Raw genomic sequence first — 27,493 nt, 5'->3', positions numbered from 1 at the left:
ACCAAACATGTTAATAAACAAAACTCTCGGGCCAGCAAAGTTTATGCTGTCGCGTGCGCCTCTAGAGAAGCCCCGCCCACAGGAAGCACACACACACCGAAACAGCTCGGATCGAGCTCTGGTCTGTGGAAGAGTTGGCTCGAAACAAAACCAAGCCGGGAAGTGCCGACAGATAACAAACAGGTAAGCTGCTGTTGCTTCCGCTTGACTTATCTTTCTGTTTTAAAGAGTCAGTCAAGGAACAAGGTCTTAGTGGGGATTGGGACTCGTAACCTGAGACGTCTGTGTGTCGAGTGAGTGTGACGGAGACAGGAGACAGGAGAGAGAAGTGCAACTAGCAGCTGCTGGAGAGGCCATAACAAGCTGAATATCACATTTTGTTGGTCCCGGATAACCTGAGCGGGGTTTCATGTGAGGACTGCTGGGGACGGGAGGCTTAGTGTCTGGCTGTGTGGGGTACAAATGAGTCAGTCTCCTGTCTATGTGTGTGTTTGTGTGGTTATGACACTTGTGGTAAGGGTGGTCGTAATGAATAAATAGTAACAGCAGTAAAGTTTGAAACAATTCTGTGTTTTATTGTTTATATCTCTTGCAAAATGGAAAAAGAATCATAAAGACTTTGGTGACTGGTTTTTGATTATTGAGGAAAGTCATTGATCGTTTTCCAGGCTGTCAGATACTGACAAAACAAACAGCAAAACAGCTTTAGCTTGAGTTTCCCAGAGTCCAGCTGCAGGTCATAAACATCATGGATACGTGTACGGGTGTGTGTGAGAGTGTTTGGGTCAGGCCCGTGTTTGTCCTCAGCTGTTTTGTCCCAGACATACAAACCACTGTCGTCATTTCTGCACATTGGTTGCTGTCTCTTGCAGCTCTTTGCCATGAGGTCCTCTTCCATCCTCCTGTTCTCCTTCCTGATGGGAGTGTGTGATGTTCGAGGGGCTTCAGATTTTAGAATTTGTGCCTTCAACCTTCATCACTTTGGAGAGTCCAAGACCAAGAAGAGCAACGTCATGCATACTCTCACCAGGGTAAGACAAAGACAGTCGGATTAGGCTGAGAAACTTTGATATTTGACCTGTCTCAAAGATCATCAGGCATTTTTTTATTTACTACTGTGTACTTATTTAGTATGTGTGGGATACTAATAATATTTCATATTTAATGAAATAAATACTACATACAAATAAAATACTCTCTGGGTGCCTGTGTCAGGACAAATAAAGAAACTCTGAAATATATTCCACTATTAGTGTAGTTGTAGAGCACCTATACGTTAATTATAGTCTTGTTACTGTGTAACAGTTCAGGAAAAAATGGTAACTGTGGACTAGTCGATTTGTAATCTCTTCTACAGTTATGATACCTTCTGAAAAATACCATAAGTTCTGGAATCCTGTATTGTTAATATAACAGTGCACGTTATTGTTGTTGTTGCAGAACCAAACATTAGGCCAAGCCTGGGAAGAAGGGTTGGGCTTTATAGCTGTAGCCAAGTTTCAAATGAACTTTTTGACTCACCAGCCAAGTTGCCCTGTAGATGGAAAAAAATCCACTGGCGAACCATGATGTATGCAACACAGCATAATGTATGCTTGGCCAGTGGCCGGGTTTATGACAGCCACCAGGGGGCAATCAAGATGTCTTGGCTTCCCTTTTGGGGTGCTCTCATTTTAAAGATCCATCTGTCGTTGAAAACTGATATTAAAGAATTGACCCCTTTTCACTGTAGTTCTAAAGTAAATTTTGGGTTTGTAGCATTACTTATTCATGCAGACGGACTCTGAAGTGACGCTGAAACAGAGCTTGTGTCCTGGACACACACTTCATCAGCACTGAAGTTCTATTCTAAATCATGAACATATGTCTGTGGATGAGACTCGCTATACAAGGCCAAGGATTGAAGTTCAAAATGGTTTGTGCAGATTAAGGTCGGGATACGGTGAGGTTAGAGTTGGGGTAAAATCATTTCTTTTCATTTATGAGTGGAGGCTGAGCGAAGGCAAAATATTCCATACAAAGCCTGACTAAAGATAGTTGTACTAGCTCTGGGTACTCACCATGGATGTATTGTAAGAACCAGATCTGCTCGTTAGTGTTTCTCCAGCTGACCCCGGACGTAGTAGTAATTGGAAGTTGTGAAGTTGTAGTAATTGGTTGTAGTTCAGGTCCTCACTAGAAAAAACACGGCTAACATACCCAAAATGCAACATTCACTTCAGCGTGTTAAAACTCACCTTTTCGTTGCTGTGATGTGTGTTTCAGATCATCACTCGCTGTGACGTGTGCTTGCTTCAGGAAGTGAGAGACAGTAAACAAAAAGCTTTACCTCAGCTGGTTGACCACCTGAACAGGTGACTGATCACTGACTTTCAAACCCCCCCACACACACACACACACACAGCCACAGTAAGATCATACGATGGCACACACCCGTGAGTACAATGCAGAACAGCTGTCATTCATAACCACTCCTTACACAGACACACATGACTCGCCCAAACAGCAGGAACAGCTGAATCTGCTCTCCTCTCTGTGTCCCCTTCATATGCAGGTATGACACTGAACATGTGTATGATGCTGTGGCCAGTGAGAGACTGGGCAGGTCCGACTCATACCAGGAGCAGTATGTCTTTGTCTACAGGTGAGCTGAACCAAACACACTCTTATACACTTGTTGCAACTTGCTGCATCAAAATAATAAGAGTTGTCAGGCTGTAATATGTTTGTTTGAATGTGTGCAGGACTGGAACAGTGACAGTCACCGGCCAGTATCAGTATCCAGATAATCGACCCGGAGATGTTGATGCTTTCGCCAGAGAGCCTTTTGTTGTCCGCTTCAAAGCACCAAACACAGGTCAGTTTTCTGACATGCCTCTAAAACGATGAAAAGCATGATTATGTTGAAGCATATGAACACACTTCCCTCCCTCTCTCTCAAACCCTCATCTTTGTCTTCAGTTATAAAGGAGTTTGTCCTCATACCACAGCACACCACTCCAGCCAACACCACTAAGGAGCTCGATGCCCTGTATGATGTTTTGCAAGATGTGAAGAGGATGTGGAAAACTGAGGTAAAGTTCGCTCGCGTTAACAGAACAGTTAAACAATTTTAAAATGTTATGGTTCAAAGTTCAGTCCATTGAGATACCATCAGTGTTGGTGTGTGTGTGTGTGTGTATTTGTGCAGGATGTGATGCTTCTCGGAGATTTCAATGCTGACTGCGGCTACCTTGCCAAGAAGAACAGGAAGAATGTCCGACTGATTACAGAGAAGAGCTTTTTTTGGCTCATTCCAGATAAGACTGACACGACTGTGCGATCGAGCACCTCCTGCACCTACGACAGGTGAACTCACCACTCCTGGTGGGCCCCAGGGGGCCAGGTCCCTAAGTGCCTGAGTGCCCCAGGATTTTCACTAAAGGCCATAATATGTTCAGTGGCACAATTACATCACATTACACGATTAATTTACCATTTCTCTTGTCTGCTTTAATTACCAACATTACAGCGTCTTGCTGCTGATGCTTTCCAAAGGCAGTGGGTGCATTTCAGATGTTTTAAAGATAAATCATCTTACCAGTAACAAGACATTGTACCTTCAAAAGCTACACAGGACAAAAAAAACAGTGCCAGCTGAAAGCTCATCAGACAGGAGGTTCAAAATGAGCCCCTAACACTCATTGGGCAGATAACCAGTCATCATTTGGATAATAGGGCCACTCGGGGTGGCCAATCAGATTTCAGGGGTGGTCAGCATCATCCCAGGCTCCTCCTTCTGGACACACCTGTGGTCTAGGGCTGCAACTAATGATTAGTTTCATTATCAGTTCATCTACATAGTATTTTTATGATTGGTTGTTTAGTCTCTGAAATGTCAACAATGCTCATCACAGTTTCCCAGAGCCCAAAGTCATGTGTTGAAATTTCTTTTGTCCAACCAAGAAACCCAAAGAGTTTTTCATTCACCATCATGAATGACAAAAAAAAAGCAGCAAATTCTTACACTGAAGAAGCTGACGGGAACAATCAGTCAATTATCAGAATAGTTGCTGACTAATCTTTTCTTTGCACCTTTTTTGTCCTGTATCACAAGTGGCTACAGACCATATACCTCCTCTATCACGTCACATGTCGAATTTCACCAAAGTTTAACTCATAGTGAAAATCTCTTGTGAGAACGCCACTGAAATGATGTCGTTCTAAATGCTGGTTTGACTCTTTATCTATATAACATGCCTTTATGCTTCAAATGAGGAAAGTAATCAGTACTATGATCTGTCTGTTCTGGTCCAACAGGATTGTTGTGCATGGGGAAAGATTTGCCCGAGCAATTGTGCCATTTTCAGCCAAACCATTTAACTTCCAAATGGAATACAGACTCAGAGAGGAGGAGGTAACCAACGGGCTGTGTGTGTGTGTGTATGTGTGTGTGTGCGTAAAAAGAATTTGACAAACCGAACTGAAACTGTGAAATATTCAAACATTTCAAATGAAGCCAAAACTCTGTTGCACAGAAATGTGCTGAAGCTGCTAAACTGTTTCTTCTGTGGTTTCCGTTCAGGCACTTGAGGTGAGCGACCATTACCCGGTGGAGGTCCTGCTGAAGGAAGTCACACACTCCTTCAGTGGTGGCACTTGCTTGGCTTTCACTGGAACAGAGGAGACTGCGAATCAGAAAAGCTTTCAGTCAAAGTTCTTTTCTTTGTTTCTTCTCAGCCATCTGGTCGTCCAAATGTTAACATGCTAGTTCAAAGAGAAACCTGCATGGATTTTTGTCTTGTCAGTCTGAGGACAGCTTACCTCACAAACTGATGAGAGCTTCATTACTCCCCAACAAGTGGAGTCCAGTTTGCATCAGAGGAATTCCTCCTGACATTGGGCTCAGGGTCAGAAAGAAAATACACAACTGTTGATATTTACTGGGATGTAATTCACCACATTGCACAACAGTTGGTCTCCCTGTGTCTCTGTGAGAGAAAAGTCAGGTTTCTTAGTTTCCAAAACTTTTGTGGAGCTTCACAGCAGAACAACATCCTCCTAATAAACTGAAGAAGCTGAGGACTGGTTTAAAATGTTAAAAAGTAAATAAAGTAAAACACAGAAAATGACTCCATACAGCTTGTCCAGTAGAATCCAAGCCTAAAGAAGCTCAGAAAACCTAAACTGAGCAAAAAAGATGTTATTTACACTCTTTTTTAAGCCACAATCTTCACTGTAGTGACTAAGTTAAAAGCGTCAGCATGCTGACAAACTAATGCATGTACATGTAGTGTAGATAACATCTCCCAATCAGTGTGTGATCTCGAGGCGTCCAGAGACTTGGATTACAGTGGACGAACCATATTGAGCCAGTTCAGATCATTTTTGGCTTGTTTTTTAAGTATTTATAATCAAGTCTCCATCTGCTCTGTTGTTTAGGAGAAATGCTGCAACACCAGCAGCACAGCAGATGATGAGCTCGTGCCAGAAAATCTTTAATGCAATACTGTGTTTGAATGGTGCAAATGGAGAAATTCATAGGCTGCTTCAAGTCCGGCTGTAGTCTCTGGGACATTTCACAGCTGAGAAAAGACAGACAGATCAGCACCTCTGGAACAGATGTTGATGAATCGTTGTGAGCACAAACTGCAGCTCATTTGTTCCTTCCACTGTGGGGAACAACAGCATTTTATTAACGTTCTCAAAGTGATGTGAGGTAAAGAGGAACAGGCGGCCGTCATGTGCTGCACAATACTGAGCGACATCTGCAGTCTGCAGCAAACAGTGGAAATAACCTCAATTAATAAAGTAGTTCAAAGGCACCAATGATGAAGCTAAAGGAACACATTCAGTAATTCAACAGTACAAAGTGAGGAAGTGGAAAAAGATTTGGAACCATGAATTACTAATGATGGAACAATTGATCAAATCATTGGTGAGGTGGTTCCCACTGTTGTTACATGTTGTTGCCTTACATACAAGCTGTGCACTGTGTAAACAAAAACTGAAATGTTTGGAATGTATTCAATATTAAATTTGTCATAAACAACCTGCTGAGTTTCTCTTTAGTGAAGATTTTTTAGAACAAGAAAGGGAACTCTAATAACAACAGGCCAAACCACGAAGCTTGTGGATCTTCTTTTAGTTCTATTTTCAACCCCACAATCCTCTTTCTTCTTCCTCTTTGAGTCTGTTGTTTGTTCACTGTCTTATTCTGACTCTCCCACTCCGTAAAATCACAATCAAAATTAAAATTCAGGTCTAATTTAGAATGTGTTGTTTATGAGTTAAATTTCACTAGAAATGTCCAGGACCATTTTCATTTCTGGTGTGTGTCTGATCAGAGATAACATCAAGGAACAAAAACATGGCTGCACTGTGAGCACAATGAAGAAAAAGTGAAAGCAAACTGAGTCATGCAGTCATGTCACTATGGAACCATCTTCCGGTTTCGGTCCGGGAGGCAGACACCCTCTCTATATTTAAGAGTAGACTAAAAACTTTCCTCTTTGATAAAGCTTATAGTTAGGGCTGGCCTAGGCCGGCCCCTAGTTATGCTGCTATAGGCTTAGACTGCCGGGGGCCCTCCCATGACCCACTGAGCTCTTTCTTCCTCTCCCTCTCCTTCTGCACACATTCATGTCCCATTAATGCATATTACTAACTGAACTTCTTCCCTGGAGTCCCTGTGCTTTCTTATCCCGCAGATTCCTAGCGATCATGACTGGACCTCCTTGCTGTCGTCCTGCTCAAAACCTACTGCAATTACTACTGTTTAGTCCTAATCTGATTTAAATCTGTTAAGACTCAGTACAGCTACTACCATTATTGTTACTACTATTGTTATCAAAATCACCATAATACCTTCTGTATACTTCATTGTCATTATCATTATCTACATTTCGATACTTCTGGTATTATTACTGCTGCTATGCATCTCTGCTTGTGTGCTCCTTCTCTCACACCCCACCCCCTTTCCCTCTCTCCCTTGCTCTCTCTCTCTCTCTCTCTCTCTCAACCCAACCGGTCAAGGCAGATGGCCGCCCATCTTGAGCCGGGGTCTGCTCCGAGGTTTCTGCCTTCTAAAAGACAGTTTTTCCTCGCCACTGTCGCCAAGTGCTTGCTCAAGGGGGAATGTTGGGCTCTCTCTATTTCACAATTTAATTAAAGAGTTTGGTCTGGACCTGCTCTAATTGGAAAGTGTCATGAGATAACTTTTGTTGTGAATTGGCACTATATAAATAAACTGAATTGAATTGAATTGAATTGATGGCTTCAGTTTCTGATATGAAACATCAAATCATTATTGGATGAAACAGTTTAGTTGTTAGCAGTCAAGTTTGAGCAAATGTTGCTCAAACAGGAGGAAATCAGGCCTTTGTTGGGGACTATTTTCAGATGAATTCATGTTTGGGCTCCACTTAATGTTTGTGCCTGCAGGATGGTGTGTGTGGGATAAACAACAGATAAGAGATAAATGTTGACATGACAAATAAGCCAAATAATCTAATGATGCATGTACAAACACGTGCAGATGCTGATTGGACAATTAGTCATGTGACCTGTGAAAGCAACACACAGCACATTTGAAACTGACTGGACTGCTGTGAGTGTGTGAAGTGATCAGCAGTGAGCAGAGGGGAATAAAAATGGCAGCTTCTCAGGTGTGACTGTGACCAAAGGTGTCATACACACACATGCTGATATTTAACAGCACCCTTCACACCTCCTCTGTAGTATCTGGAGATTAATATGATTGATGTCTTCCTAGGACTCCTCAGTGAATATGACTCCAGCTCCAAAGGTATACGGGAAAGAGGAAGATTGAAAGAGGAAGATACTGCCGTTTTTCACACCCTTCTCCCACCCCATCCACAACACTCAACCTCTGTGCCATACCTGACACCTCCCCCTCCCCCCTCAACTCAGACCTCCTACCAGCACTGAAGGTCAATGTGGAGGAGGTGCATCAGCTCTTCCAGAGGCAGAAGACCAGGAAGGCTCCAGGACCTGATGGAGTGTCCCCCTCCTGCCTGAGAATCTGCGCTGACCAGCTGGCACCCATCTTCACCCAGATCTTCAACAGGTCTCTGGAGCTGTGTGAAGTACTCTCCTGCTTCAAACGTTCCACCATCATCCCAGTCCCCAAAAAACTCACCATCACAGGGTTGAATGACTACAGACCCGTCGCCCTGACGTCTGTGGTCATGAAATCCTTTGAGAGGCTGGTGCTGAACCACCTGAAGTTCATCACAGGCCCCCGGCTTGACCCCCTGCAGTTTGCCTACCGGGCAAACCAGTCGGTGGATGACGCAGTCAACATGGGACTGCACTTCATCCTCCATCACCTTGACACCCCAGAGACATATGCCAGGATCCTGTTTGTGGACTTCAGCTCTGCATTCAACACCATCATCCCAGAAATCCTCCGCCAGAATCTCTCACAGCTCACAGTGCCGACCTCCACCTCTCAGTGGATCTACAACTTCCTCACTGACAGGAGGCAGCAGGTGAGGCTGGGGAGCATCACCTCCAGCACCAGAACCATCAGTACCGACGCCCCCCAGGGGTGTGTTCTTTCCCCGCTGCTCTTCTCCCTATACACTAACGACTGCTCCTCAGGGGACCCGTCCGTTAAACTACTTAAGTTTGCGGACGACACAACATTTCGAAAGGAATCGTGCAAAAATGCATATTCTTCTCCTGGTCTGTGGATAATTCAGAGTATCCAGGTCAGGATCGTTTAATGTTCGAAATATATACTCATTTCTTTATTTCCAGGAAGGAGGAAATCAGGCATTTGTTGGGGACTATTTTCACATTAATTCATGTTGAGGCTCTGCTTAGTATTTGTGGCAGCAGCAGAGTTGGGCGGTATCCAAACCTCCTCCACATTTTACCGCGGTACCGTGACCCGGGTTTCCGTTACAATCTGCTGACATTTTCAAAATGTCTGGTGAAAATATTCCCTGCAAGTACAATTTGAATTTTGAAGCAAAGAAATTACAAGTGAGGACAAGTCGGCTGCAGCTGCAGTCCCGCTCATGGATGCCACAAGTGCGCAACAAGACGCCATCGCTTCTCTGTGATTATGGAGGCTTGAACTTCTCAGCAGCGAATTTCTCATTAGAGACTTCAGCGAAATCTACCCTGATCTTTGTCGCTTTGTTAATATAGTTTTATTACATATACAGACTGTTTCAAACGCATAGAGCGAACGGACTTTATTATTTCAAGTTGGCAGCACGCCGCGTGATTAAAATGGTGAGTCAGTCCAGATGGGTTTTTTGTTTGCAAATAGTTTTTATCTGAGAAGAGTTCCTTCATATTCATGTTAAAAGAGCGCAGCCTTGTAGTATTTATTTTAGATGTTACGCACGGGAGTCAGTTGACGGCACTTATTTTATTACACACAGCCTATATGAATAGAAATATAAATAGAAATGTGGGACGGCTGTTTGTGAGACATATTTCCGTCCAGCTCGTACTGAGCATCCAGGACTTTTACCATGTCCTTAAAGGACGTTTAGTATGTTGTCAGTGCATCAGTACAGGTTTGTACTTTGTACCGTCGGCTGCAACAGTCTGTTGATCCAGTTGCTGTTGGTCCTGCATCGGTATCAGCTGGAGGCGTTGACACTGATGTGTTCATGGTCACCTTTTTATTGCACAATTTACAATCCGTATTTCCCTAGTCCGTATTTGCCGCCTCTCACTTCTCGTTGGCTTGGAACCCGAAATACTTCCGATCTGGGGAAGTCGTGTTCTTCTTAGGGACCAGGTCTCTTGTGCGACCAGCCATCTCTCTCTCTCTCTCTCTCTCTCTCTCTCTCTCTCTCTCTCTCTCTCTCTCTTCTCTGCGCTGTGACGTAAGGACGTCACGTTCACAAACTTTATTGAACGTCTCCAAAAATAAAACATATTGTACTACAAAAATAAAACTGAAAATTCACCCACACACGGCATTAAATAAATTCTGTTTAATATTTAATCCACATCTCCTACGTAAGTGCACTGCATTTTTTTAACTGACGGTACTGAAACTGATGAGACCTCGCGGTTTACCACATTACATTATTACCCTGCAACCCTGGGCTGCAGGATGGTGTGTGTGGGATCGAGTCAGAATAGAAACGAGAACAGTTTGGTTTCTGAGTCTAAACAAGAGTGTGTGTTTGTGGGATTGAGGTGACACGTCAGCCAGTGCAGCAGTGTGGCCCACTGATATGTTTTCATACATGAGTTTTATTAGAATTTTGTTGGTTTGTATTTTTGTCATGAAATTGTTGTGAGCACAAATGAAACATCTCATCATAAGAATCATTTCTGTTTTAGTAACAGCAGATAAATGTTAAAACTAACTAGACTGCAGTGAGTGTGTGAAGTGATCAGCAGAGGGGAATAAAGATGGCGGCTTTTCAGATGTGACTGTGGCCAAAGGTGTCATACACACACATGCTGACATTTAACAGAATTAGGATTTAAATAATTTAACATAATACTGACATTCAGAAAGGAAGATGGAACATGTCAGTGTGAGTCTGATAGTGTTATCTAGAGAGCTGAAGAGACGACTGCAGAGGTGGAAATGACTGAGACTCTGAGAGATGTTCACTTGCTGGTCACATGGAAAACAGAAGAACAGAAACATGAAGTGCTGCATATTGGAAGGATGGAAAATGTTCAGTGAAAGAAGGATTCCAGGTGAGAGAAGAGTGACGTGTGTGGTGACATGTACACCTGTGGATGAAAGCTTGGAGAGACTCAAACATGGTTTTCTTATGTGTGGAGATGTGAGTAGAATAAAGATACTGCAAAAAGCAGTTAGTGGCTAAAAAGCTGAAAGCCTGTCTGTGCTTCTGGACTTTCAGGAGTGTTTACTTGGAGAGAAAGTTCAAATGGGACGCATGAGCTTCCAGTGAGGTCCTTCATGCTACAGACAGCAGAGGGACGGGCATATAGCAGCGGTCTGCACAGGAAGGCACACATGTCTCACATGTGGACGTGACTGTGGAGTTGAGGACTGCAGAGGTCGTGCAGGACAAACGTTGTCATGGTGGAGGCCAGCACAGAGGAACGTGTGCTGGTTGTGAAGTCAGGAAGTTGAACAAGTAAAGTTGAGTTTCCAACAGAAGCTATGCAGAGGCAGTGAAGAGGGTACAAGCACAAAGGGAAGAGACCGGAGGAGTGAACCAATCTGTGAAATGAGGTGATCAGACAGAGAAACCTAACGCAGCACTGATGGTGGATGAGCTCATTTTGTTCATTGACTGTGGAATCAATTGTTCCAATCAAGTCCAACAAAAGCACAGAGAAACTTTGAGATAACTGAGACCATAAAAGGAAAAGAGGACCTGATTATTCTGCGGTGGAATGCAGTTTAATGGCAAAGAGATAAAAACACACAGAGAGGGGGGTGGGCGGATTGGGGAAAAGAACAGAACCGGAACGGAACCTGAACCGCTTGTTAAGTGGACGATACACATTAAGTGTTGTCTTACAGTTAGGAGGGAAAGTGATGTGCACATGTTATAACAAATAACATGTTGAGGGCTGATTGTCATGATGACAGCGCGAACTGAAGAGTTCATGGAGAATAAAAATGTTTGCTTACACGACAGAAGTTGGATAAGAACAAACGGGGGAGGCGGAGGTCAGTTGTTTATGAGCGAACATTTTCAGTCTGTGACGATCCGTTTGAATTTGAATTATTATCAGAGCCAATGACGAAGTACTAAAAACCTGTACGTCGATGTTCAGAAACAGCAAGGTGAGTCGACTTATTCCTCATGTAATCATTTGTCTTTAGAGGTCAGCATGTTAAACATATCACACTGAGGCCAGCTGTGTGTGTGTGTGTGTGTGTGTTTAAATATTACGGAAGCCCTTTGAGTTGAGTTAATATGTGATCCAGACGCTGTGAGTTATGGGTTCACTCAGCTTTAAAGCACAAAGTGACTTCTTGAAAGTCGTATTTGTGTTAAATCGATACGTTTAGATTCACATGTGAGACAGTCTGCCTGCATTGATCTCATGAATAAATCGACTTCACATCAACACCGAAATTCCATTCGCCTCCACGCGGTTTGTAAGTGGGAACTGGTTTGACCAGACAGACGGGGCTTTAGAGCAATGAAAGCGAAAGAAAATGACTCCGTTCAGGTGTTGAACAGCTTTTGTTTGTTCAAAGTACACGAAATGGATCAGGAAAGAGATTTGAAGTGCTGTGCGTCGTTAGGAGAAGATTTCTAAAAACATCAGAAACTGATGGATTTGGTTTTCTGCCTGATATTGTAAGTTTTTATGAGTCCAACTGATGATTAATTCAGCTCGTACTTGTCCATGTGTTTATGTATTTAAAGTAATTCTATACTTTGGTGTTTATCTTCTGTGTTTCCTTGTTTCTTGTGTTGTTTGTCACTTTTTGTGTGCTGCCTTCTTCTTGAACAAGAGACTGTTGGTCTCAGTGGGACCAAACTGGTTAAAATGGGTTAAATAAATCAAACAGATGAATAATTTTTTCCCATTGATTCTTAGAGCAGCAGCAGTGACAGCTTGGCTCCAGGGCCTCATTTCAGAAAGAGTGAAACTCTGAGTTTGTTCAGTCTGAGATGAGGGAAACTGTGTGTTTTGTGTTCCGTAAAGAGAGCCAACGTGACCTGTGGCTCAGTCACTGTGGTGATGGACTCTGAACCCTGCTGGGTGTTGGCTTTTATCTCCGACTGTCCTCCTGCTGAGGCACTTTGTCTTTTCAGTCCACATCACAGCACATATCAGAATGCACTCATTTGCTCATCATATCAGAGATCATGTGAACGTTTCTTAGCTTTCAGTTCCTCAACCCTGACTAAACAGAACTTAAAATGACTTTATTTTGACTGAATAAATGCTCAAATCTTTTGTTATTATGTATATTTGTATTTTATTTGGTTATTTTAGTAAAACAGATCTCAGAACAGTTTCACCTCATCTTCAGGAATATGTTCACATCCCCAGCAGGACAGAAACAGCCCACACTGTGTTTATCCACACATTTGTGGCAGGTTTAGGCAGGTGAGGGCTTTAGGTCAGTACTAGAAACTGGCATCAAGGAGACAAAGGAGAAACACCAGGAGAGCCTGGAGACCCCAACACCAACAGCACACGTCCTGGGAATTACACTTTACAATTCAGAAGAAGTTTGTGTGAAGAATTTCTCTCAGCTGTTCTTGACACAGAAGCTCAGGTGTTTTAAAGCACTTCTGCACCTGTTAATGTTTTAAAGTTTAAAGCTTAAAGTGACAAATCTGGCTGTGCTAACCAGGTTTAATAAGCTGTTTCCTTGGCAGTTAGTGGAATCACCACATGGATGTGTTTTCTTCAGGTTTCCAGAGGGCGTCCTTGTTCTGGATTTTACTCGTCAGCTCATCCCAAACCTCGGCTGATGATGTCTTCAGCCCTTGAAGACTGTCGTGTAAAATGACGTGCAGAAGAACATCAGTCAGAGCTGCAGCTGTGCTGATGGTAAAATAATTTGTTGTCACAGGAAGCCTTTGTTTGTTTGGCATCATTTCATAAATCAGATGCTTCTAGTTTGAAAACAGGCAGCGTCCACCAGCACCTGTGAAAGCACATTTCAAAGCTGTTTTAAAATGAATTAATACAAAAATAAAGAGTATTTGTGGGATTTTGTGGAAAATATGTTCCACATGTGGTTAATGCTGGTGTGTCTCCATGGTAACATATGCAGACTCAACTGTTGACAACTCTGAGGTGAGATCACATCACATGAGTGTAGCTTAGATTTCATCTCTGTGCATTTTATCTGCCAGTCCACACACTAACTTCACCACCCTGACTCCATGTGACTCCATGTGACTCCATGTGACTTCATGCTGTAACTCACCTGCAACATAAACTTTGTTTACTGTCCACAGATACTTGTGATGAATGTCTTCAGAGGACACTCCCTCACATGTCGTCGATTAGAGTATCAGATGGGGAATAGATGCTGTCCCATGTGTCCCCTTGGTAAGATCCAGTTGAATATTGAAGAGGTTTTTCACTTGTGTAGTGACAGATGGAGTCTTTGTTAAACTCCAGAACCAACTGGGTGGAGGTCAGTGGACTCAGTCATACTTCCCTGGTTGGTGCTGTTTGTGTTCGCAAGTGAAATGCACCTTCATAGGACTCCATGTCACTGGAGTTTTATTTCCACAGTAAAATAAAGCAGAAGATACAGAACAGAACAGCATGATGAAAGTGGAGCTAATAGGAGGCCACTGGAGCTGTGGATGGAGTCATTTTCTCTTTCTGTTACGCTGCAATCAATGTGTATTTCAAAGTCTCATTTCAAAATGGATTAAATTAAATTTCTCCCTCAAAATTCTGCACATAATGACAAGGTGAAACAAGTCCACTTGAATTTTTTGCAAATTTATTAAAGATGAAGAACAAAAAAATGTAGCATGTATATATGTATATAAATATTCACACCCTTTGCCATGACACTCAAAACTGAGCTCAGGTGCATCCTGCTTTCATTGATCATCCTTCAGAGGTTCCTACAACTTGAGTTGAGTCCAGCTGTGGTAAAGGGGCAGCCGTGGCCTAGAGGTTGGAGAAGCGGCTTGTGATCGGAGGTTGGTGGGTTTGATTCCCCCACCGATTCCCGGGTACAAAAAATTTGGCAGCCCGCTTCTCCTGTGTGTGTTTGTGTGTGTTCACTGCATGTAATTTGCTGGGTGTTGCATGTGTACTCAACCAAGGATGGGTTAAATGCAGAGGAATTCACACCCTGTGATCGATTTCGGTAGAGGAAAACTTCAGTGTGTGTGAACTGTTTGACAAGCCTCATGTCTGGAGGAAACCAGGCACTGCTCATCACCTGGACAATACCATTCCTCCTGTGAAGCATGGTGGTGGTAGCATCATGCTGTGGGGATGTTCTGCAGCAGCAGGAACTGGGAGACTAGTGAGGGTTGAGGGAAAGATGACTGCAGCAATGTACAGAGACATCCTTACTGACAACCTGCTCCAGAGTGCACTGGACCTCAGACTGGGGCGAAGGTTATCTTCCAACAGGGCAACGACCCTGTAGACCCTGACCCAACGAACATACAGCCAACATCACAAAGGACAGGACAACTCTGTGAATGTTGAGTGCCAGCCAGAGCCCAGACTTGAGCCCTACTGAGCATCTCTGGAGAGATCTGAAAATGGCTTTCCAGTGACACTCCCCATCCAACCTGATGGAGCTTGAGAGGTTCTGCATTGACGAGTGGAAGAAACTGCCCAAAAATAAATGTGCCAAACTTATAGGATCACACTCAAAAAGACTCGAGGCTGTAAATGCTGCCAAAGGGGCTTCAACAAAGTGTTGATCACAGGGTGTGAATACTTATGTACATGTTATAATTTGGTTACTTTATTTTTAATAAATTTGCAAAAAATTCAAGAAAACTTGTTTCACTTTGTCATTTTGGGGTATTTTGTGTAGAATTTTGAGGGGGAAAAATGAATTTAATCAATTTTGGAAGAAGAATGTAACATAACAAAATGTGCAAACAGCGAAGTGGTGTGAATGCTTTCCGGTTGCATTGTAAGTTTAAACAATACGTCGTTTTCACTTCATTAGGAATTTTTTATGTCAAGAAATATATATATTTTTTTCAACAGGATTTCGAGTTGACACATACTGCACTGAGTACAGAAGTACTTCCTGTCTGCGTTGCACTGAGGGAACCTTCATGAATCATCATACTGACCTTCCACAATGTTACACATGTACAAGCTGTGATGCAGGTAGATTTTTGTGAATATTTCCTGACTGTCAATAGAAACCTGTGACCTTAAAGCTTAGATTTAAAGACGCTGAGTCGGCTTGTTGCTGCAAGTCCCCCTGGCAGGGCTGTCTAAGAACTGATCAAACTGAAGTCTGGTTCTCATGTTGATAAGGTGACTGTGCATTACTGAAACCCCAGCTAAGGCTTTGCTAAACTCTGTGTTTTCCTCAGTTTTTAAACAGCAGTTGGCAGGTTGTTGTCAGTGGGACTTGCAGTGATGACAGCGCTGACCTCATGTCTCCTTTTTCCTGCCACAGTGAAATCAAATGTCCACTGGGTGGTTTGTCCAGCTGGATTTATTCTCCACTTTATAAAATCACACTGGACCAGTCATTCATGCATATTCAGATTCATAAACAACAGCAAGTCTGTCACCTTTGCTAAAGACGTTCTACAAACTAAAGATGGTCTTTACATCAGTAAATAATAACATGTTGCTCTCATGTAGATAAACAAACAGAACATAAGACTCATAGCTCATATCCTTGTCTCCTCTCTGTGTTGGCAGCTTCTGGTTTGAAATTAAAAACTTCATGTACAGCAACATCAGATGCTGTGTGTGAGCCACTGGAGGGATTCTACTGCATGGACTCTGCAGAGGAGGGCTGTAAGGCAGCAGAGAAACACTCAAGCTGTCAGCCAGGACAGTACATCAGTCAGAGAGGTTAGTTTGTTTGTGCTGACTTTAAGATGATCCATGGCATAGTTTGACTTTCAAATCAGAACACCAAACAGGGAAACAGCTGTAATGATTACTTGATCATCCAGGCTGGAAGCAGTGACGTCTGACCACCAGATAGCAGAAATGAAGCCTCAAAATAAAAGAAAAAGTCAGTCAGAAGTGACAGGCAGTCAGCCTGTAGCTGTCAGAGATGGAATGATGAAAGACCAGATGACTGCACAGAGTTAAACCACTGAACCCGATAAGTTCCAATGTGCAGTGCAGCCAAAGGAACAGAAGCATCATTTTAATAGTGTGAGGTGCTAGAAGAAAACCTGTGTAGAAGGATAATTTCCCGAATAATATGCTCCATCTTGGTTTTTACACTGGCTCTATTCAGTTAGGGATGTGTTCATTTCTAACAGGTGGGTGACCCAGTGGTTTGGGTTCTGGTTGCCTTAACTCTGTGTTGTCATGGAGCTCACTTTGTCCTGGTGTTTTTCCAGCAGCACAACCACCACTGAATTATCATAGAAATATTACAGTAACACTACAGACACAAGTCTGTTTCTGTCATCCTCTCACTATTTTGCAACTGCGTGTTGTCACTTGGATCATGAAGGTGACACGACTCTACAATGTAATATGCTAGGCTGACTGGAATATGTGAAAGGGAAATACACTGGTTTAAAGCTTCTTTGATTGGTGGGATATCACTGCAGTTGTTCACCTGTGTTGCCCTGCGATTGACTGGCGACCAGTCCAGGGTGTACCCCGCCTCTCGCCCGTAGTCAGCTGGGATAGGCTCCAGCTCCCCCGCGACCCTGACTTCACCCTGCTTCAAAAATATTATGTTTCCATGTCTAACTTCCTTCAGTCATATTAAAGAAAAATTAACTTAAGGTTGTGACTCCTGATGTTGATGTGACTCAGTGTGTTGAAGTTGCTGGAACCACAGAGACACTCAGTCATGTGTTTTCCATGTGTGTTGCACACGAGCACAAGAGTCCACATGCCAGCCTGCACATAGCACACAGAACAGACAACAGACAAGTGTAGTTATGGTCTGTTATGAAGTTGTTCACTGTCATCAGGGAGTTCGCTTTTTAGCATACTGATTGGCAACAACACTTGTAATAATAATCATACTTGTGTTAAAAACCTGTGAGTCCTGAGCAGGTATTTTATTTGAGGGGACAAAACACAGCAGAGCTCAACAAAGAAAGGATTATGATTAGATTTACAAAACGAGTAGTGGAGCATTTCATGGAGCAGCAGCTTCTTCCTGTGTGAAGGAAAACAAAAAGACTGGCAGCAGGATGAGCTGAAGGGACACTGACAATGACAGAGGCCTACAGCTGTAGATGTCTTCTAGTGCAGGACACTGACAGTTTCTTGACAATCTGCTTCTTAACTGGTACCAGCAGGTTAGCATTCATTTTATTTTTTCAACATGTGCATGAAGCAGTGAAGCTAATGACAGTTGGATCATTTTAGTGTTCAGTTTGTTCAGGAATCTGGTGTGAATCAAAGTCCCATCAGGCTGTGAGTGCTGAGCTGCACTACAACACCTCATCAGACCTCAGAGAATATCAACAGGATTTGTTCCTCAAATATGACAACTTGGGACTGGAAACAAATCAATGTTTTTTAAATCCACTGACAGGACGTTTCAATATTTGTCATTTGCACAGGAACAGCATTAAGAGACACTGAGTGCTCTGACTGCAGTGAGGGAACATATTCTGATGGAACATTTCCATCCTGTCAGCCACACACACAGTAAGTGAAGCTTCACATCAGATGGCTCAATTGTGACATCAGCAGGGAGTTCAAGGTGTCTCCAGATGTTCCTGTAAAAAATGTCCCTCTGTCCTTCCAGATGTGAATCAGAGCATCGTCAGCTGATAAAAGCAGGGACTGTTTCAACTGATGCTGAATGTGGAGAGCAAAGTTCAGTCAGCAGAGGATTTGTGGCCAGCGTTAGTGTGCTTGTATTTCTTATAGCAGCTGCAGCAGTTGCAGCAGTTGCATGGTATGGTTCATGTTTACACAATAAAAATATGAAAATGTTTTTGATGGATAATATTGTCTTTCACATCATGAAGTTATTAATTCTGGTCTTTTTCATCAATAATATTTTATTACAGGAAGAAGAAAAAGCAACACAGAGAAGTGAGTCTCACTCTCTGCTGTTGTTACTAACAAGTCTGTTTCACTGCATGTCCAGAAGGAGCTACAAGTGATTTTTCTAATTAATAAGATGATGTCACTCATGAATTTTTCTCAAAAAAGGAACACGCGCAGCTGAATCAGTGGTGATGATTCAACAGCCATTGTAACAGCAGCAGGTAAGACAGCAGTGTGTCCTTCATTAAAGTGTCCATCAGCTGTCCAGCTGAGCAGCGTTCTGTGGTGTGTTTATGTGCAAAGTGTTGCTGTTTCAGCTCAATATTTTCCTCTCCTTAGGATGCAACAGTTCATGTGTAAACATGCAGACTGTTTTGGACACTGCAGAGGAAATGTTGTCTACAATCCAGTTATATTCTTGTTATAATCATGATGGGACATTGTCTTTGCAGTGCACAGAAATGAATCCAGCAGATCCCTGAGGAGGAAAGTCTCAGTCAGAGTGTTTCTGTGATGAATTCCAGTAGGTCATCTTCATGTTGCTGTACGTGATCTCCTGTGGGGGCCACACAGAGCTCACAGGGGGACCTGAACATCAGACAGACTGAAAACTTTAACTAAAAAAAGCCCAGGTGAGTTCAGGTGCAGGAGAAAAGCAGCAAATAGTCAGAAGAGTCCATGTGCTGAATATTCCAAGTTCACAAGACATCATATTGGTATGCAGTTTGTGTACTGAAGCCCCACAGGGCTGTGAGCTGACACATGACACATAATGTTTAGTCCACACATGGTTGAACTTTAATTGTTTGTGAACTCAGCTGTTACTCAGTGTGTGGAATGGCCTCCCCTGTCCCACTGTCTCCTAATCACACAGTGTGGGTATGTCTCTGTCTCTGTCTCTGGTCGTTTTTACTGCTCCGTCAGAAGCTGATCCAGTTAGCTCCTCTGTTGTATCTTTTAAAATCTTAGTCCATATTTAACTGACTGTGACCTTTGATGAACTGTCCAGCAACAGGTTTTGTGAAGCTGTGATTTGGAATATTTCACACAACAGAAAGGATGACATTAGCGCTGCATGATGTTAACCACTGACTGTAGTGATGTCTGTGTTTTATGTATTTATTTGTCTTCATATCGTATGCGTCAGTGGAGTGATCAGCTCTGAGTATCACATAGAAATTCCCTCTCCATTGCGGGAGGTGCACTTTGGCACAGTAGATGGCGCTGTCTTCCTGTAACGTTGTCAAAGCTCCTAGACCAGAGGGTGTGTCCCCCTCCACCCTGAGACACTGTGTGGACGAGCTGACTCCAGTGTTCAGACATTTTCAACACCTCTCTGGAGTCATGCCATGTGCCAGTCTGCTTCAAAGCCTCCACCATAGTTCCAGTCTCCAGTGGAGATGATCATTGACTTTTGGAAAGTGCCAGCTCCCAGGGTGTGGGAGCTGACCATCAGCTCCCTCATCAAAAGTGTCCAGCAGATGTTCTTCCTGCGGCAGCTGAGGAAACTCAAGATGCCCGTCAAGATGATGGTTCAGTTCTACACGGCCATCATTGAGTCCATCCTCACCTCCTCCATCACCGTGTGGTTTCTGGGGCCACTGCCAGGGACAAGCACAGACTGCAGCGTGCTGTGAGGTCTGCTGAGAAGGTGATCGGCCGCAGCCTTCCATCTCTCAGAGACCTGTACACCTCCAGGACTCTGAGGCGTGCAGGTCGGATCACAGCTGACCCTTAATTACTTCAGTACAGGAACTGATCTGTGCTCATGTCAACATCCACCTGCTGACCATTTGCACTGTTTACCTCACTTACTTGCACTACTTCTCACTCTGTACTTCTCCAGAACACTAATGTTATTTTATTCTATTATTATATGTTACTTGTTCTGATGTTTTATGTATGCACCAATCACTAAGACAAATTGCTAGTAATGTGAAATCTTTTCACTTATGGCAATAAATACAATTCTGATTCTGATTCATTGAGTTTCTCCCCACCGTTAAAATAAGAAAGTAACAGGATGTAAGAAGATGGAAATACAACCATTACGTTGTCATGGAAACGTTCTGTTGTCAGTCAGTCATTGTCTAGACTTGGACTTAGACTTCACTTTATTAATCCCTGTGGGGTGACTCCCTCAGGGAAATTGGATATTCAGCAGCTTATAAAGTAACGAAGCAGCTCAAGTAAATAAAGTAAAACACAGAAAATGACTCCATACAGCTTGTCCAGTAGAATCCAAGTCTAAGGAAGCTCAGAAAACCTAAACTGAGCAAAGAAGATGTTATTTACACTCTTTTTTAAGCCACAATCTTCACTGTAGTGACTAAGTTAAAAGCGTCAGCATGCTGACAAACTAATGCATGTACATGTAGTGTAGATAACATCTCCCAATCAGTGTGTGATCTGGAGGCTTCCAGAGACTTGGATTACAGTGGACGAACCATATTGAGCCAGTTCAGATCATTTTTGGCTTGTTTTTTAAGTATTTTTAATCAAGTCTCCATCTGCTCTGTTGTGTAGGAGAAATGCTGCAACACCAGCAGCACGGCAGATGATGAGCTCGTGCCAGAAAATCTTTAATGCAATACTGTGTTTGAATGGTGCAAATGGAGAAATTCATAGGCTGCTTCAAGTCCGGCTGTAGTCTCTGGGACATTTCACAGCTGAGAAAAGACAGACAGATCAGCACCTCTGGAACAGATGTTGATGAATCGTTGTGAGCACAAACTGCAGCTCATTTGTTCCTTCCACTGTGGGGAACAACAGCATTTTATTAACGTTCTCAAAGTGATGTGAGGTAAAGAGGAACAGGCGGCCGTCGTGTGCTGCACAATACTGAGCGACATCTGCAGTCTTATCAAAGTCTGTGCAGCAAACAGTGGAAATAACCTCAATTAATAAAGTAGTTCAAAGGCACCAATGATGAAGCTAAAGGAACACATTCTTACTGAATGTGTTCAACAGTACAAAGTGAGGAAGTGGAAAAAGATTTGGAACCATGAATTACTAATGATGGAACAATTGATCAAATCATTGGTGAGGCGGTTCCCACTGTTGTTACATGTTGTTGCCTTACATACAAGCTGTGCACTGTGTAAATAAAAACTGAAATGTTTGGAATGTATTCAATATTAAATTTGTCATAAACAACATGCTGAGTTTCTCTTTAGTGAAGATTTTTTAGAACAAGAAAGGGAACTCTAATAACAACAGGCCAAACCACGAAGCTTGTGGATCTTCTTTTAGTTCTATTTTCAACCCCACGATCCTCTTTCTTCTTCCTCTTTGAGTCTGTTGTTTGTTCACTGTCTTATTCTGACTCTCCCACTCTGTAAAATCACAATCAAAATTAAAATTAAAATTCAGGTCTAATTTAGAATGTGTTGTTTATGGGTTAAATTTCACTAGAAAAGTCCAGGAACATTTTCATTTCTGGTGTTTGTCTGATCAGAGATAACATCAAGGAAGAAAAACATGGCTGCACTGCGATCACAATGAAGTAAAAGTGAAAGCAAAGCAAACTGAGATCTGTTTTCAAACCAAGGGGATTTCTGCAGTCATGTGATGGCTTCAGTCCCTGATAAGAAACATCAAATCATTATTGGCTGAAAAAGTTTTGTTGTTAGCAGTCAAGTTAGAGCAAATGTTGCTCAAACAGGAGGAAATCAGGCCTTTGTTGGGGACTATTTTCAGATGAATTCATGTTTGGGCTCCACTTGATGTCTTCCTGGATTTTGCAGACTAGTACGATTGATGTCTTCCTGGTTGTTACGATTGATGTCTACTCCTCAGTGAATATGACTCCAGCTCCAAAGGTATACGGGAAGAGGGAAGTCCTGAATTAGCCTTTGAAGATCCATCCATCAGGGTCGCGGGGGAGCTGGAGCCTATCCCAGCTGAATACAGGCGAGAGGCGGGGTTCACCCTGGACTGGTCGCCAGTCAGTCACAGGGCCAACACACAAAGACAGATAACCACACACTCTCACACTCACACCTAGGGGCAATTTAGAGTAGCCAATTAACCTAATGTGCATGTTTTTGGTATTGTGGGAGGAAGCCGGAGTACCCGGAGAAAACCCACGCAGGGAGAACATGCAAACTCCACATAGAAGGGCCCAGACCGGGATTCGAACCTGGAACCCTCTTTTGCTATGAGGCGACAGTGCTAACCACTGCACCACCGTGCCGCCCGCCTTTGAAGATGTTGTGAAACATTGTTTTTTAAACTGGGAAATCGTTTCACTGTTTGTTTTTATTCGCAATAAAGCTGCAAAACGTAACACATCTTTTGGAACGATTTCTTTTTCTTGATAGGCCAGCGCGTCCAGCAGGTAAAGTTTCCCCCTATTTAGCCCATTTTTGCTTTGTTTGGAATAGTCGCCCCATACTGTCAGCAAAGATCGAGACAACTTGAGTTTGAGGGACTCGACAAGCCGCGGAGCAAATGAATGGAGATTGAATGATTGATCCCACACTGGCAGCGCATCAGCCGGGCAACATCGCATGGTGATCAGCGGTATGTAACCTGTTTAGTTCTGCTGTTATGCTGGTTTGTCGGAAACACTTTGAACTGGCTGCTGTCGTGTGGAAGCGTGCGTGTTGTCTCGGTGCGTTGATTGTCGCTGATTTGATGCGGTGTTTGGACTGCCGCGACACCGGCGAGTGTGCGGTTTGCTGCGCAGCGCGGGACTTGTTATGAAGTTATGATGTCGCTTGTGGCTCTTGATGTTGCTGGCTTTGCATTGGTTTTTCTGTACATGCAAGATGAGTGCTGTGAATGCTGCTTCAACTGTTGGCAAACCAGGAGAGAAAAGAAAAATAATTGTCACGGAAATGAGATGAATCAAACTGAATCAGTGCAAAAGGAGCGTAAATGAAATAAAAGGCTTGATTTGGTCTCTCAAAGAGCTCATGAGAGATTAAAAAAGTGTTTTACTGCTCAAATCTCAGCTGCATGTGTTGATGCAAGTATCTGACAGTGTGTGTGTGTGTGTGTGATGCGTTTTGGTCAAAGGCAGCATGTAGTTCATGATGGAAATAAGTTACATAAATAAGTTTATGAATAAGTTATTCGTTAATAAATTTATGCTAAAAACATTCAGGCTGTTTTGGTTTGAAGTCTGATCAGAGTGAGATATCTCTAGCACAAATGCTCTTTGTTGTTTTGTGTAACAACAGGAAGCCAGGAGAAACAGGAACGAGTGAGCGCTCTTTCCGTGGATCTTTGACGTGCTGAATGTGGCTGAAAGCGCTTGTCCTTTGGGGAAACGTTCGTCTTTGTGAGTACTGATGTGTTCGGACAGCACTTGGACACGAGTTAGAAGTATTTTGTTTGTTAGAATGTAATGTAATGCAAACGGCTCATCATTAAGTGTGGACTGTGTGTTAGCTAGGAATTTATTTTTCTCGTTCTGTATATTTCAGTTACAAGAAAAAAATACTGAACTTTCTTCAGTAAAATCAAGAAACGCAAACCTTGTTTGGAGACCTTTTTTAGTTTGTTCGCTGGCTGTCTAACTTCACGTAGTCACGTAGTGTGAGGACAGCACAGTGTGTGTGTGTGTGTGTGTGTGTGTGTGTGTGTGTGTGTGTTTGTTTTTTGTCCTCAGCTGACTTTCATTCTTGTCTCACCAGTTTGGTCTTATGATCGTTTGTACAAGTGATCCTCAGTGGCTTCATTGGTGGTGACTCAGTTCTGCTTCTGTTTTGGACACAAATGCTTAATATCTAACCAAAGACTGAAACCTTTTAATGATGTGTTTCCTTTTTGTTTGTTTCACATGTAGCAGATAGAGATCAGACTCACCACGTTGTTTCCAGACTGGCTTTATTCCTCATTCATGAAAGCTGTCTGCTTTAGGCCCCAGTTTAACAAATAACTTTTTAGACATAGGAATTAATAAGCTAAAACTTCCTTAATCGTCAGTTGCATCAGTATCTTGTAACTAACAATTCACATGACAGATGGTGCAGCTTCTGACTGAACACAGTTGTCTGTGCTGAGCTTAAGAATGACTTGATGTCAGGATTAGCACACACGACACAAATGTTGCTGTGCTTTTTCTGCTCAGTCTGAGCTCAGATGTTGACACAGAGGAAGAGCTTTGAACTACGTGTTGGGAGGGAATTAATCACATCAACCAGCTGTTGCTTGGATGGCTTTGTTTACTGTGAAATATGTTCCTCGTAGTGATGAATTACTGGCTGTTGTGTTTTCCTCTCAGCTCCATGAAGTGTCTCAGTCTCTGTTTGGGTTCAGTGTCAGCATTTCCAGCAGAAGCAGCCATTATGAATGAAAGGGCTTGGAGAAACCCGACACAACAACCTGACCTGAACCCACAGTAATGCAGCAGTCGTATTAGTCCAAAACATCACATCTAATATTCCAGCACTGCCAGAGACTGTTTGGCTGCAGTATATGTTTGCATTTATTTGGCTGATAAGACTTACTTAGTCAAGAAGTATAAGATACAGTTTTAGTTGTGATGGAAGCTGCTACCTGTAGTCCTGTCTGTGTTTTTATGCAACTAATTTGCAACAGCAAACACATTTCGAAAGGAATCGTGCAAAAATGCATATTCTTCTCCTGGTCTGTGGATAATTCAGAGTATCCAGGTCAGGATTGTTTAATGTTCGAAATATATACTCATTTCTTTATTTCCTCAACAGGAGGAAATCAGGCATTTGTTGGGGACTATTTTCACATTAATTCATGTTGAGGCTCTGCTTAGTATTTGTGGCAGCAGCAGAGTTGGGCGGTATCCAAACCTCCTCCACATTTTACCGCGGTACCATGACCCGGGTTTCCGTTACAATCTGTTGGTATTTTAATCCCCTGATCAAAATGTCTGGTGAAAATATTCCCTACAAGCACAATTTGAATTTTGAAGCAAAGAAACTACAAGTGAGGACAAGTCGGCTGCAGCTGCAGCCCCGCTCATGGATGCCACAAGTGCGCAACAAGACGCCATCGCTTCTCTGTGATTATGGAGGCTTGAACTTCTCAACAGCGGATTTCTCATTAGAGACTTCAGCGAAATCTACCCTGATCTTTGTCACTTTGTTAATATAGTTTTATTACATATACAGGCTATTTCAAACGCATAGAGCGAACGGACTTTATTATTTCAAGTTGGCAGCACGCCGCGTGATTAAAATGGTGAGTCAGTCCAGATGTGTTTTTTGTTTGCAAGTAGTTTTTATCTGAGAAGAGTTCCTTTATATTCATGTTAAAAGAGCGCAGCCTTGTAGTATTTATTTTAGATGTTACGCACGGGAGTCAGTTGACGGCACTTATTTTATTACACACAGCCTGTGTAAATATAAATAGAAATATGGGACGGCTGTTTGTGAGACATATTTCCGTCCAGGCAGCTCGTTCTGGGCATCCAGGACTTTTACCATGTCCTTAAAGGACGTTTAGTATGTTGTCAGTGCATCAGTACAGGTTTGTACTTTGTACTCCGAGGGCCCCCATTACCGTCGGCTGCGTTCACAAACTTTATTGAACGTCTCCAAACATATTGTACTACAAAAGTAAAACTGAAAATTCAACCACACACGGCATTAAATAAATTCTGTTTAATATTCAATCCATATCTCCTACATAAGTGCACTGCATTTTTTAACTGACGGTACTGAAACTGATAAGACCTCGCGGTTTACCACATTACATTATTACCCTGCAACCCTGGGCTGCAGGATGGTGTGTGTGGGTCGAGTCAGAATAGAAACGAGAACAGTTTGGTTTCTGAGTCTAAACAAGAGTGTGTGTTTGGGATTGAGGTGACACGTCAGCCAGTGCAGCAGTGTGGCCCACTGATATGTTTTCATACATGAGTTTTATTAGAATTTTGTTGCTTTGTATTTTTGTCATGAAATTGTTGTGAGCACAAATGAAACATCTCATCATAAGAATCATTTCTGTTTTAGTAACAGCAGATAAATGTTGAAACTAACTAGACTGCAGTGAGTGTGTGAAGTGATCAGCAGAGGAGAATAAAGATGGCGGCTTTTCAGATGTGACTGTGGCCAAAGGTGTCATACACACACATGCTGACATTTAACATCATCCTTCACACATTTACACTCCTCTTTCATTTGTACATTTGCTGCTTCAGTGCACCACAGTTTCCTGCACTTCTTGAAAGACGTGAGTCTTGATTGTACTTAAACCCACTGACTGTTACAGCGCTGGCTGAGGTGATGTGTAAAACAAAAGTAAAATGTAATTTACTAACATCAGTTATATTGAATTGCTAAACATTCTTATTGTTGCAAATAGACCCTCATTCTGAATTTGATGGCAGCAACACGTTTCAACAAGCTGTTAGAGGCTCATGTTTACCGCTGTGTTCCATCAGCTTTTCTTTGAACACTCAGTGAGTGTCTGGAAACTGAGGACACTAACTGCTGAAGCTGTCACAACAAATGTGCAGAATGTCCTCATGTGCAGAATGTGCAGAATGTGGCTTTATTTCAGTTTGTGGTGGTAGATGACAAGGAAGGGGAAGTGATAAGTAGGTCAGCACAATGAGAGAGACTTTAAATAGACAAGAGAATTTAAATAATTTAACATAATACTAACATTCAGAAAGGAAGATGGAACATGTCAGTGTGAGTCTGATAGTGTTATCTAGAGAGCTGAAGAGACGACTGCAGAGGTGGAAATGGCTGAGACTCTGAGAGATGTTCACTTGCTGGTCACATGGAAAACAGAAGAACAGAAACATGAAGTGCTGCATATTGGAAGGATGGAAAATGTTCAGTGAAAGAAGGATTCCAGGTGAGAGAAGAGTGACGTGTGTGGTGACATGTACACCTGTGGATGAAAGCTTGGAGAGACTCAAACATGGTTTTCTTATGTGTGGAGATGTGAGTAGAATAAA

General features: G+C 42.7%; 3 protein-coding genes across 13 annotated transcripts in view; all 3 read left to right on the top strand.

Moving 5' to 3' along the window:
• The first annotated feature begins 36 nt into the window (after positions 1 to 36).
• dnase1l1 (deoxyribonuclease I-like 1) lies at positions 37 to 21,435 on the top strand. 3 transcript variants are annotated; one of them, XM_046398010.1, is made up of 10 exons: positions 37 to 183; positions 873 to 1,031; positions 2,266 to 2,354; positions 2,555 to 2,644; positions 2,745 to 2,857; positions 2,962 to 3,074; positions 3,191 to 3,348; positions 4,300 to 4,396; positions 4,565 to 4,685; positions 21,124 to 21,435. In XM_046398010.1, coding segments are annotated over exons 2-10 (933 nt in total). In that variant the 5' UTR covers positions 37 to 183; positions 873 to 881; the 3' UTR covers positions 21,126 to 21,435. The 3 variants fall into 3 exon arrangements, with proteins under 3 accessions (XP_046253966.1, XP_046253965.1, XP_046253964.1); XM_046398009.1 differs by lacking the exon at positions 21,124 to 21,435 and adding an exon at positions 5,422 to 6,031; XM_046398008.1 differs by lacking the exon at positions 21,124 to 21,435 and having other exon boundaries at positions 4,565 to 6,031.
• LOC124063901 (tumor necrosis factor receptor superfamily member 14-like) lies at positions 10,578 to 19,984 on the top strand. Of its 7 annotated transcripts, XM_046398024.1 has the most exons (9): positions 12,907 to 13,485; positions 13,899 to 13,992; positions 15,640 to 15,765; positions 16,315 to 16,470; positions 18,162 to 18,249; positions 18,350 to 18,502; positions 18,618 to 18,642; positions 18,763 to 18,818; positions 19,050 to 19,981. In XM_046398024.1, exons 1-8 carry the CDS (start codon positions 13,441 to 13,443, stop codon positions 18,787 to 18,789), a joined length of 714 nt encoding a protein of 237 aa, XP_046253980.1. In that variant the 5' UTR covers positions 12,907 to 13,440; the 3' UTR covers positions 18,790 to 18,818; positions 19,050 to 19,981. The 7 variants fall into 7 exon arrangements, with proteins under 7 accessions (XP_046253976.1, XP_046253974.1, XP_046253975.1 ...); XM_046398022.1 differs by having other exon boundaries at positions 12,899 to 13,485; positions 18,350 to 18,642; positions 19,050 to 19,982; XM_046398020.1 differs by adding an exon at positions 10,578 to 10,686 and having other exon boundaries at positions 13,346 to 13,485; positions 18,350 to 19,984.
• A 1,507-nt stretch (positions 21,436 to 22,942) lies between the features above and the next one.
• LOC124063913 (tumor necrosis factor receptor superfamily member 14-like) overlaps positions 22,943 to 27,493 on the top strand; it is a 32,453-nt gene continuing 27,902 nt past the window's right edge. For all 3 annotated transcript variants that reach the window (XR_006844173.1, XM_046398074.1, XM_046398075.1), the window contains exons 1-2: positions 22,943 to 23,121; positions 23,784 to 23,884. The gene's annotated coding sequence lies outside the window, so the exon portion shown is untranslated. The remainder of the gene's footprint in view (positions 23,122 to 23,783; positions 23,885 to 27,493) is intronic.

This window comes from Scatophagus argus, chromosome 8 (genome assembly GCF_020382885.2).
Source record: "Scatophagus argus isolate fScaArg1 chromosome 8, fScaArg1.pri, whole genome shotgun sequence".
Lineage (NCBI taxonomy): Eukaryota > Metazoa > Chordata > Actinopteri > Scatophagidae > Scatophagus > Scatophagus argus.
This window is presented reverse-complemented; position numbering and strand designations above follow the sequence as displayed.

Bases quoted from the DNA above. Each gene is read 5' to 3' on its own strand.
- dnase1l1 (XM_046398008.1), top strand. From the start codon at position 882: ATGAGGTCCTCTTCCATCCTCCTGTTCTCCTTCCTGATGGGAGTGTGT. The intron at 2,645-2,744 runs GTGAGCTGAACC...GAATGTGTGCAG, and splicing joins CAGTATGTCTTTGTCTACAG to GACTGGAACAGTGACAGTCA. The intron at 3,075-3,190 runs GTAAAGTTCGCT...GTATTTGTGCAG, and splicing joins AGAGGATGTGGAAAACTGAG to GATGTGATGCTTCTCGGAGA.
- LOC124063901 (XM_046398020.1), top strand. From the start codon at position 13,441: ATGACGTGCAGAAGAACATCAGTCAGAGCTGCAGCTGTGCTGATG. The intron at 13,993-15,639 runs GTAAGATCCAGT...TTTTTTCAACAG, and splicing joins CTGTCCCATGTGTCCCCTTG to GATTTCGAGTTGACACATAC. The intron at 15,766-16,314 runs GTAGATTTTTGT...CTGTGTTGGCAG, and splicing joins ATGTACAAGCTGTGATGCAG to CTTCTGGTTTGAAATTAAAA.